This window comes from Triticum aestivum, chromosome 5B (assembly GCF_018294505.1).
Source record: "Triticum aestivum cultivar Chinese Spring chromosome 5B, IWGSC CS RefSeq v2.1, whole genome shotgun sequence".
NCBI classification, from domain to species: domain Eukaryota; kingdom Viridiplantae; phylum Streptophyta; class Magnoliopsida; order Poales; family Poaceae; genus Triticum; species Triticum aestivum.
The window spans coordinates 295,891,830-295,903,521 of NC_057807.1; the positions used below are offsets into that span (position 1 = coordinate 295,891,830).

Here is an 11,692-nt window from a genome sequence, read left to right on the forward strand (position 1 = left end):
CTGCCAAAGACAGGCAGGACTCGTCTCTTTTGCCTTCTTTCTTCGCTTCCAAGTTTCGCATTCCCCTCGGGGGCTCGGCCCGCCGCTCTGACTAGCCGGCGGCGCCGCAGAGACACCTCCAGCAGACGCCACCGCAGAGACACCTCCAGCAGGCGCCGCCTGGACACGGTGAACTCATCCTCCTCACGGTTCGCCGCTGCACTCTCCGACCAGGCCCTCACGCCCAGGGCGTCAGGGTATGTACGCCAACCCACTCGCACACCCCTCTATCGGACCACCTTTGTTTCTGCTCGCGCGTTCGGCGATTTTATTTGATTTGGCGCGGGAAACTGCGATGTGGTGCTCGTATTCTGCTGGGGTGCTAGCTCTCATATGTGTAACAGTGCAAAATTTGATGTAACTTGGAGAATCGCTTGGGGGTCAATAGGCCAATCTGAGAAAGGCGTCTCCACTGAGCTGGAACTGACAACCTTTTGGATTTGGTGTCATTGATGCATCTCGTTACTCCATCCTTATTAGGTAATTGCATTGGAAGAACCTACATTTATTGTCAAATTGAGAACTGGAAGCACCAAATCCAAAAGGTTGTCAACAACAACAACAACAAAGCCTTTAGTCCCAAACAAGTTGGGGTAGGCTAGAGGTGAAACCCATAAGATCTCGCGACCAACTCATGGCTATGGCACATGGATAGCAAGCTTCCACGCACCCCTGTCCATAAGGTTGTCAGTTGACATCAAATTTACAGAAGGTTTAAGATGTCGTGTTGTGCATGATAGAGGTAACGGATTTATTCGTTGTTCGATGGGCCTATCCATGCCCCTGTTTGCACCATATGGACCTATCAATCGCTTCATCATCCATTTTCTGTTTCTGATTTAATTGACATCAAATTGTTTTGCTTATCAACAGGGATTTATTGATTGTGCCTTTGAAATGTGTGTGGGGAGAGTCTCGTATAGTCTATGTGTTTTAATCGGATTTTATGGCCTCTTATCATCTTCTTTAACAGAAAGCAAACCGAGTTTTAAAATCAACTTGGCCATATCATGTTTATAATGTGGTTAGTCCTTCATCCCCTAGAGATAAATTGTTGGTCTAATTATCCAGCATTCTTGTTCCACTTCAGGTGCAAGGAGGAGCATGTGGCTGACCCTGCATCTGCACAGACGCTGCAAGAACAGGATGTCTTGCGCTTAAAGGAGTTGCTCGAACTACAATATCGATTGAATTGTACGAGCCATTGTCCATCACTGCCACTTCCTCGTCCTCTCCGCTGGACACCATTGAGATCTCACCATGATCATGGCGCTGCCTTTCCTCGTCATTCATATGGGCTCTTGCTGCTCTGCAAGAGCTTGATTGGGTCATTGGGATTCACATTTCACACCATTGAAACATCTTGAGGATCATAGAGGATCTTTGCGCTCATATCCTCATTTGGGTGGACCATTTCAAAACTTAGATGAAGCTTACAATGGTAATGATTGCTATCGTCATGACCAATTGTGATCCAACAATGTTAGTTTTTCAAGTTCTCTAGATTTCCATTCATCCATTTATCCTGTTTTCTGTGCACACTTGCAATTGATTATATTTAAAAGGAGTTAAGCAGGCACATGCTTCTATGATGTAGGCCACACAAGATAATCAAATGAACCAGTTAAAAGGCGAATGGCTCTAAATCTATATTTAGATGTCTATTGCAGTTTGAAGCTGAGATTTCTGTACCTGGTATTGGCATGTTCTTCTGCGGTACGGTTTCATACTGTCTCTATGTTTTTTTCTATTTCTAAGTTTTTCATGTTTTCTAACGAAAAGGGCCTTACTCTGGTTACCAGTTTACTGGTAAGCTGAAGTTCCAACCCCAACAAGGCTAGAGAAGCGAGGATTGCAGAGTTGTGTCCTGCTTCCTCGGGTTGAGAAGCTGGAGATGGTGGCTCAGGACGCAGCCAACTCGTCTTGTACTCTGCTGTCACTTTCCCTGATCAAGTGCTCGTCCCTAGGGCATAGGGTATGCATACTTTGTCGACATGCTCATCCTCTAATTTGATCGGTACTCTCTTTGGGCCTCCTGTTTGAGCTCTCTCGCTTGCTTGTAGACCGTGTAGAATTGGGGCAGATTTTGAGGTATGCTGCTCATATTGTGCTAGAGTGCTACTTATCGTCTGATTGTACCTTCTAGGACGATGGAAATCTTGGTGTAATTTGGCACATGCCGGGTTGTAGGTAGGCTACTCTGGCATGTAATGGTAGAGGGCTGAAACTTTCAAAACTGAACTCCCTACTTGAAGGACAGGAGTGAGTAGTTTCAGTTTTTTAAAAGTTCCCTTTGATGAAAGTTCATCACCATCCAGCTGAAAGCACAATTTGAAAGTTTAAACATACAATTGAATGCCGGGTAAGGTCTGGAGGGGTGGTGTTCACTGCGTGAGAAATCATCACATACTGTGAAATAGATGTTCATATACCTGTGTTATACATATGAATGATGAGTTAATAACCGTGTACTGCTCAACATTAGTAAAATCTGTATGGCACAGCCATGCTCTCTATATTCTGAACCTCGAACCTGGCTAAAACCAAGCGTCCTGGGAGGTAACTTTGTTCTGTTGTGTTGTGCCAATGCCCACATGACAGCTGTTGTTATTTTACCATGGGGTTTTAGTTGAGGGTGTTTGTTCGCCTGTTTGGTTGCGTGTGGACTGGTCATTGTGGGGTCTCTGCTCTGTGGTGGTGTCTGGGTGTGTCCTTATAGGTTTACTACGTGTGCATCCAGTGGTGGTATTACGGTCTTTCCTTCTCTGGCCCAGCTGTTGACGGTGTGTGTGGGTAGGGGGTTTCTTGGTTGCTTGGATTCGAGGCGGTGAAGCAGTAGCCAGTGGGGCGTTCATCTCGCATCGGTCTCTACGATTGGTGCTCGTGGGGTGTTTACTGTTGCGGTGTGCGCAGGTTTGTTGCCGCAACCTGCCGAGAAGTGCAGCGCTGGACGCAGCGGCATCTGCACGCAGGGCATCGACGGCGCGCACCCCTTCGCGATTCGTATTAGGATATAGTGCTAGTAAGAGTATAGCTGGAAGTTGGTTTTCGGCGTGCGACGTCTATGCGTATTCGAAGGGCCAACCTGGCAGTACGTTCTGACACAAAGGATGTACGCTCCCTGGCGCATGGCCGAAGACGACCTTTGCAACCAGTACGAGAGATATATCACTCGCACACGTCGCCGGACAGCACCGACTGGCTCAAGCCCACTCATCTAGGTGGCCGGAGGGGAAGCAACGTCATGTTCTGGATGGACGGCGCCATGGACGACATACGCATCGCAGCGAGGAACACAGTGATGTTGTGCCTGTTCATGCTCTTGGTCTTGGCAAGGCTCCGAACTGCCCTTGAACCGCTGGTCCCCTCTCCGGCGTGCCGCCGCCAACGGGCGCTTCAGGCAGGATGGGAGCACCGGCATACCCCGCTTCTGCAACCTCGCGCACCACCAGAGTGTGTGCCGCTCCGGCCGATTCGCATTCGGCACGCAGGCCAGCTGGTAAGGACGAGAGAATATGGAGAACAAGAACAGCACAGCCCATCCGCCGACCTCAGGCAGAGAAGAAGAAGGCAGAGTTTTACTCACCCTGCGCCCGACGCCGGCTTCGTCGCTCCCGGAATCGCCATGAGCAGACCTCGAGCGGCCCCAACGCAAATAATTAGTGCGGACGGAGGACGACAACGCCGCACACGCAACCCAGACTTCATTGTCCACACACTTTAGTAAATCCAGAGTCGGTCCCACGTGGTAAAAGGAAAAGTACGGCCTGCATGCATGGTCCTTTTTGTCAGATGTGCACATATTCGCCCGTATGTAATGATGCATGCTGCCTTTTGCTATTTTAACAAACATTTACTGCGCGGATCACCTTGCCTGGACGTGCGGCTGGATATCTGCGTCCAGATGCCGCTGCGTCCAGGACGTCCGCTCTCCAACCTGCCACGCTAATTAGTTATGGTACATGTCATTCTCAGCCGACGTTGGCATTGCTCACATTTCTTTCGTCAACTTTTGGCAAGATCCTGGTGATGTAATTGCTGCCTTATAGGATAAAGAGGCTGAAGCATTCGATGCAGGGGATGTCTGAAAAATGAACAAAATAAGCATTCGTTTGTTGCCATTTAGTGAGTTTTTTTATTAAAGAAGACATTAGGTACAGAAGATGTTATTATTTCATCTGTTTACCTTTTGTTTTGTACACAGTTTTGATGAAATTCGACTGTACAGAGCTTCATCGTTGTATGGCTTCTTATATCTTTCTTCATACTCCCCCCATGTGTAGTATATACAAAAAAAAATCTCCATTCTTTATATTTTTTATCTGAAGGAAAATCTCCATTCTATATATATGCCGGTATTTCAAATCCAAATTAAGAGACATTTCTTCACCTACTCGTAACAAATGAGTACTGTACCTATTAGTAGTAGGCTAACGCCACAAAGTGAAGTCGACGTCGGTCTCGTCGCGTCGCATGCAGCCGATTTTGGTCTCGAACATATTTCGTGTTGAAAAGCTACTCATTGGCCGGGATCTGGGAAAAGGACACACCAGGCCACGACCGGTCTCGAGGGTCGTGCGTGCCAGGATATAGGTGGACGTGTCACCAGCTGATTGGTAGCCGAATGGCACTGGCCACGTTCCTTTTTCTCATGTCGATCTCAAGACTTGTCTTAAAGTTGAGCTGCAAGTAGTGCAGTCTGAAATCTCTGTGGGTTCACCGCCCGTACGCGCGCACGCCATCGGCATATATATGTTATTGCTGTTTTATTTCAGCTACGAGAGGCACACGTATCGTTGTTTTATATGCATGGCGACGTGGACCTCTCACCCAACCTGCACTCTCTTTTCTAATATGCGCATCTAATTCTAAAATATCAGTTTTGCTACTAGAACCGTGTCGAACTGTCAAAGTGCCGTGCGCCCGCGCAAAAGTACAACCGTCGTCGAGGTACTTGCGGACTCCAGTCCTCCACTATAAATAGAACTTGGTGGATCAGGACCAAGCACAGATCCGCTCCATTCTCTGTCTAGTCCGCCGGTCTCGCCAGACTCCGACGGCCGCATCACCGTCACCAACCTCCGGCGAAGCTCGTAACCACTCCACAGATCCGAGTTCCTGATAGTAATCCGGGGACTCTAGCTCTTGTTCCAGTATTTGTTCTTTTATGTATTGTTTTATAAGTAGAAATATATGTAGGAGTAAGTGAGTACTGTAATGTCGATTAAATATCATTTATCTATCTGATGAATGATGATCTGCTAATCAAGATTAGATATTGTCTTGTGAACTTTTTTTTTTGCGAGATATATTGCCTCACGAACTTTTTTTTTGCGAGATATATTACCTTGCGAACCTTCATTGTCTCCATACTATATTAATTTCGGAACCAGCCGCCCATGACTTCGGAGAGGAGAAGACTTTAAAAAGCAACATCTGGACTACTACGATTTATTTTATTAGTTTATTATTAAGACACTCTCTTGACTTTAGAGGAGGGAAATTAGCGCATCGAATTGGAGGCGAATCTTAATCAAAATAATTGATTTCTTAGTCTCTCAACACATGATCACATCCAGAAATATTCACCTCTATTTGTTGAACGATAGACAACATGTCTTCCTCTTTTTTAGTTTTCGTTTGAAGCAGATTATCTATGGAGATCCGCATTATTATAAATAAGCTTATGCCCTTCATAGACCAAACAACAACACCAATTTTTGACATGGCAGAAAACATAATTAAGATGACCTCAAAGAAAAAAACTCAACATGAAAAATCTTTATATTGTTGAAACGGGCAATTTCGGTGTTTGGGCCATCTCCATCCGAGGTGATATGCAACCTCGAGGGCCAAAACTATGCGTGTGGAAAGTGCAGGTACAACATTTTCTTTTACTATTTTGCACGCCCCAATGCATCCGCAAGATGACCTCTGATGAAAAAGTGTGCAACAGGAAAATTATCCTTTTCGTCAAGACGAACAAATATTCTTTTGGGATCATCTTCATCCGAGATCGTATGTGATATTTAAGAGGCATCCAAGGGAGCTACTTTATACATATTAAGCCCCGGGGAGAACTTCCGGGGAGGATACGGTTAAACAGAGACATTGCACGCTTTTGTCCTCGTCAAAAGTTAGACGAGAAAACTCAACGTACTCCGGGTTCAGTTGTTTTGTTTTTTAGTAGAGGATTTCGCTTTGTTTTGGTTGAAGACAACAGCAGCTGAGCCCGTACCGAACCAAATCGAATCCTGAGCTGCCAACCCCCTTAGTATAAATACCTCTCGCGGACGATATCCTCGCCAGACAGAGAACCACAGACCGCCCACAGCAGGCAGCTAGATCCGCTACACTAATCTCGTCGCCGGCCGAAAGCCTCCACTTGTTAGCTCCCACCACGACCGATGGCGGCGGAGCAGGGGCGCATGACCGGCACCAACCTCCGGTAAGCACCCAACAAACAGCTAGCTGCTTTCTTATCTGTAGAAGCTAGCTCACCACTCCACGGATCCGAGTTCCTGATCGATGGAGCGTGTGCAGGCGTACCTTGTCCGAGCCAACTGGCGAGATGAAGAAACCCGGGAAGCAGACACCCATTGCTCCCTTCGTCATGCCGCGGCAGACTACCAAGGGACGCCACCCCGTGCTCACCTCCGGCCCGGAGGTATATATTTTTTCCAGCAAATAAAAAGCTACCCTAGTAGCAAACTTTTGCGTGCTGATTTTTTTTTTTGAGGCAAACTTTTGCGTTCTGATGATGAGTATACGAAAAGGTTGCGAGATTTTTCTTTTACAAGGTTCCAAAAAGAAAGATTGCGAGACGGTTGGGCTCGCTCATGGTTCTTATCTGGGCCGCCATGTTTAGATCTGTACGAATTTTGGGCCGCACAGAACTGTAGAGTCGAATCTGGGCCTTCCGTTTTGAGTACTTTTTCCCCTAAATAGATAGGCCAGAACAGTCAGAGAATCTCGCTTCCTTTCATTAAAAAAAAAGAGTCTCCTTCATTCTGCTTGTCCGGTTCGGTGGGGATTTGGGGTCAAAAAATAAAATATAAATATAAATAGATCTGTGGCGTTTTTTAATTACCGGTGGGGATTTTGGGTCGCGCAGCAATTTCGTGAATTTCTCCGCCGATCCTTGCTGTCTCTCGCCAAATCGTGGCGTTAGCAGGTTGGACATGCGCATGGATCTGGCGTCGCCATCCAGCCGTATGTCCAGAGCATCAGATCCACCTTGTTGGCCATCTAAGCGTGTGTTTGATTTCAGTCACCGAATGAAATGTCACGGTTTTCTCAACAAAAGAAGAGTATGAAATGTCACGGTCCGACCCGTCCCTGGTCCGCGTTCTCTGAAAGGGAATATATATTCCAACAATGTCCGGACCACACTCGTTTCTTCAATTTGGTGGAACTACGCGGAACGGCCTCTCGCCCACTCCACCTTCCTCCCGAGGAACTCCCGAGGTGTCCGGCGGGCATGGATCCGCCGTGACCATCAACTCCGGTGAAGACGGGTTCGTGATGGCCAGATCCGTCGACCCTGACGGCGTGCTGTAACGCCCCCCCCCCCCCCCCCCCCCCCCCCCCGATGTCGATGGCGTGGTTGGCCTAGGAGAGGAAGCCCGACGAGGTGAGGCCAATTCACTTCCGACTGTTGCCGGTCGAGTGATCTCCTTTGTCCTTCAATTCCGGCGAGCGGTAGGCTGCGTGCGCGTGCTCGTGGCTGCCGCCGCTTTTCCCCGCGCATGCTCGCTCACGTTAGTCGTTCTTGATTTTTCTTCTTCTCGTTTTGTCAATTTTTGTGAAGGAAATACTTTATTTCCATCAATCATAGCTTGAGCAATATATATGGCGGGGGCTAATGCATTGAGGTTTTAGCCATTTGTCGTCTGGTCATAGGAAACTCATGCACAAATCACTTGTGTAGTGCTTTTATTTGCGCATATTATAGCTTGCAGATTCAAATTTTCTGTAATCCATATACAACTCACTGCATACATGCTCTTTCTTTGCTATTTCTCGCAGGGTGTTGACCACGTGGCTATTCAGGTTACTGACAGTCCTGAGGTTCACAACAACAACTCCGGGCCACAGGTGCCGTCCTTCTCCGATTCTCTCTTTCTGATTAGTATGTCTTTCGGTGTTCCAGATATCGTCCGAGATAACAGTTAACTGGCCAGTTAATGGTGTCTCGGAGGGCGGCCCAATGCGAAAGAGCCTATTCGGCTAAGAAAATCGCCCAGGCAGGTAATCGGTCTGACAGGCCGAAAAATCGGTTGTCAGACCGAATTTTTGGTGAACAGCGATTAACTGGGATGCAGTTTTGTCCTACTAGAGCCAAAATTTTCCAGCCAGTGCGCATCTCCTCCTCTCCCGCTCACGATTCGAGCAGCCGCCGGCCAGTTCCCACGGCGGCGCAGCCCCCTCGGGGTGGAGAGAAGCAGAGAAATGATGCATGGGCGCTCGGTGTGAGACACAGAATGAGAGAAAGCAGGAGCTGGGGACGTGCTCTGGGAAGGGGAAGGGAAGAGAAGAGAAGAGAGGAAGAAGGTGGCGGCTGGAGAAGGGGAAGAGAGGGGGGTTGCGCACCACCGCTGGAACCCTTGTGGGCTGAATGGGCTTCAGCTTAGCAGCGGTGATGACAGCCCAAATGTGACTTATGCAGAAAGGCGAGACGAAAAGGATGGTAGAGGGACAAGCAGAATGTGGCTAATACAAATATTTAGCTATATGTTTGCTATGGCCCTAGTTAACGTACCGATAAATGGAATATGGCTAATACAAAGACTCTTTCCACAGTGTTTGCGCAATCTAACGTTTAAGTGTGACAAACAATTTGGCCACTAAGGTGTGAGTTATGTGGCACAAAAACAGGAAACTAGAAATAGCTTTCAGAAACAAAATTTCCGTAGTCCCTATACAAACCACTGCATCCATGTTCTTTCTTTGTTTAATTGTCTTCGCTACTTGTCGCAGGGTTATGACAATGAGGCTATTCCGGCTACTGGCAGCCCTCAGATTCCAAACAACAACTCCGGGCCACAGGTGTCGTCCTTTTCTGATTCTCTCTTTCTGATTAGTATGTCTTTCCATAGTATTTCCTTTCACTGGAAAATGGTAAGTCTTTGCGCAATCTAACATTTAAGTGTGAGAAACAATTAGGCCACTAAGGTGTGAGTTGTGTGTGGCACAAAAACAGGAAACTAGAAATAGCTTTCAGAAACAAAATTTCCGTAGTCCCTATACAAACCACTGCATCCATGTTCTTTCTTTGTTTAATTGTCTTTGCTACTTGTCGCAGGGTTATGACAATGAGGCTATTCCGTGTCGTCCTTTTCTGATTATCTCTTTCTGATTAGTATGTCTTTCCATAGTATTCCTTTCACTGGAAAATGTTAAGTCTTTGCGCAATCTAACATTTAAGTGTGAGAAACAATTAGGCCACTAAGGTGTGAGTTGTGTGTGGCACAAAAACAGGAAACTAGAAATAGCTTTCAGAAACAAAATTTCTGTAGTCCCTATACAAACCACTGCATCCATGTTCTTTCTTTGTTTAATTGTCTTTGCTACTTGTCGCAGGGTTATGACAATGAGGCTATTCCGGCTACTGGCAGCCCTCAGGTTCCCAACAACAACTCCGGGCCACAGGTGTCGTCCTTTTCTGATTCTCTCTTTCTGATTAGTATGTCTTTCCATAGTATTTCCTTTCACTGGAAAATGTTAAGTCTTTGCGCAATCTAACATTTAAGTGTGAGAAACAATTAGGCCACTAAGGTGTGAGTTGTGTGTGGCACAAAAACAGGAAACTAGAAATAGCTTTCAGAAACAAAATTTCCGTAGTCCCTATACAAACCACTGCATCCATGTTCTTTCTTTGTTTAATTGTCTTCGCTACTTGTCGCAGGGTTATGACAATGAGGCTATTCCGGCTACTGGCAGCCCTCAGGTTCCCAACAACAACTCCGGGCCACAGGTGTCGTCCTTTTCTAGTATGTCTTTCCATAGTATTTCCTTTCACTGGTAAATGTAAAGTCTTTGCGCAATCTAACATTTAAGTGTGAGAAACAATTAGGCCACTAAGGTGTAAGTTGTGTGGCACAAAAACTGTAAATTGGAAATGGCTTTTGAGTATGAATTTGACGATATGATTTTTGTGTCACATGACGCACATTTATTGTGCATTACTCTTTGGCGAACTTAATTCTTAGAGTTCATGACCATTTTACACTTTGCAATGGATAGACTGGATTATCCTTCCTTTCGGATTATAAACAAAAGAACAATTGTAATAGACCAAGTATGTCGACCTACCGTGTCTGCTTAACTCGTACTGTTTAATGTAAAAGCTTGTCTGCGAAAACGCTATGAACGATATTTTCTGAAACCTCTGTCCACTCAAAACCTTTTGTAATGAGTATTCACAAAATCTGTTTTCAGGAATCCTATATGATTAAGGATCTTGTATGGCCCTATGTGTAGTAGTGCTTAGACAAGTCAATGCATAGATCAATGTTTATCTCCACATATCATTTGTTGAAACATGCTTAATTATTTCTCCATATCATTGCCCTATGTGTAGTAGTGCTTAGACAAGTCAATGCATAGATCAATGTTTATCTCCACTTATCATTTGTTGAAATATGCTTAATTATTTCTCCATATCATTTGGTTACAGTGTAGCTACTATTGAGTCGAATTCTGGTTATTTTTTTTACGCAAAAAAACCAGTACTTGTTTGTTTTGTACGCTGTTATTTCATTCCTCCGTATTTGCGGCGCTGATGATGTGAGGTCTGTTGTCCAGGATGGCAACTACTACAACGATTGTAAGCTGGCCGCTTTGGCTGGTCTTGCTGACTGCGCGACAGGCATCGCAGCTCTCGTGTACAATCGTCCGAGCAGCGACGGGCCTGTGTACCTCGTGGGTGTAGGAATCGTCCTCGTCGCCGGCGTGGCAGAGATGCTGGCCGCACTCTGGGTCGCATATGACGTCCGCAACCGTGGCGCCGCTGGGAGGAAGATCATGTACGTGTCCGTGTTTATGCTTGTGCTCGGCATCGTGGTTGGCATCTTTGCCTACAGGCTCAAGAAGTGAGGAAGAACCAATCGACGCCTGCATGATCATCTGTGGCAAGAATAATAAGTATTGTACACTTGCATCTCTATCACCTGATACTGTGCTTGCCTGGAGTGAGGTCATGTTTCTGTATTTCTGTCAAACCATGCCACGTTTACTTTATCGGTACGTGTGCACTTTGTACTCATTGCGGCTGTATTACCTCAGTACGACATTTGAGTCAATAATATCCCTTTCGTCGACATTTGAGTCAATAATAATCCTTTTATAAAAGAAAGATGGGTCTTCAGGTCTGGTAAGTGGAATTAAGCTAAGTCTCTGAATCTGAAGTTCACTTTGCAAGTATGTGAGCCTAGTTGTTTCTATATTTTTGCTTCTTGTTGGCATTCGACTCCACCCATAAATGGCAATTTCTCTGCTTCAATGTGACATATTTGATTCTCTGATGCTCAAAATACAAATAAGGAGCATCAGCTGAACTCTATCTATTTCAGGGACATTTAGTTGTCTGTACATTTTTGCTTCTTATATTTCACAATTGTTTGGTCTGTGGTATCCCACTTGTTTTGGTACC

The 11,692-nt window shown here is 46.0% G+C and overlaps 1 protein-coding gene and 1 long non-coding RNA gene across 6 annotated transcripts; both read left to right on the forward strand.

Moving 5' to 3' along the window:
• Positions 1-8: 8 nt before the first annotated feature.
• Positions 9-2,398, forward strand: LOC123116010 (uncharacterized). The gene is made up of 4 exons (XR_006456885.1): positions 9-236; positions 1,130-1,480; positions 1,637-1,755; positions 1,842-2,398. It is a non-coding gene; the product is annotated as an uncharacterized lncRNA (long non-coding RNA).
• Positions 2,399-6,356: 3,958 nt separating this feature from the next.
• LOC123111485 (uncharacterized) lies at positions 6,357-11,360 on the forward strand. Of its 5 annotated transcripts, XM_044532284.1 has the most exons (7): positions 6,357-6,487; positions 6,583-6,706; positions 8,068-8,136; positions 9,019-9,087; positions 9,622-9,690; positions 9,947-10,015; positions 10,846-11,360. In XM_044532284.1, exons 1-7 carry the CDS (start codon positions 6,447-6,449, stop codon positions 11,134-11,136), a joined length of 732 nt encoding a protein of 243 aa, XP_044388219.1. In that variant the 5' UTR covers positions 6,357-6,446; the 3' UTR covers positions 11,137-11,360. The 5 variants fall into 5 exon arrangements, with proteins under 5 accessions (XP_044388219.1, XP_044388220.1, XP_044388222.1 ...); XM_044532285.1 differs by lacking the exon at positions 9,019-9,087; XM_044532283.1 differs by lacking the exons at positions 6,357-6,487; positions 6,583-6,706 and adding an exon at positions 7,402-7,595 and having other exon boundaries at positions 9,947-10,031.
• The last annotated feature ends 332 nt before the right edge of the window (positions 11,361-11,692 follow it).

What these genes read in the sequence shown, in the direction of transcription:
- LOC123111485 (XM_044532283.1), top strand. Translation starts at nt 7,417, where the DNA reads ATGTCCGGACCACACTCGTTTCTTCAATTTGGTGGAACTACGCGGAAC. An exon ending in GTCGACCCTGACGGCGTGCT is followed by an intron (nt 7,596 to 8,067) that starts GTAACGCCCCCC and finishes TATTTCTCGCAG; the next exon opens with GGTGTTGACCACGTGGCTAT. An exon ending in ACAACAACTCCGGGCCACAG is followed by an intron (nt 9,088 to 9,621) that starts GTGTCGTCCTTT and finishes TACTTGTCGCAG; the next exon opens with GGTTATGACAATGAGGCTAT.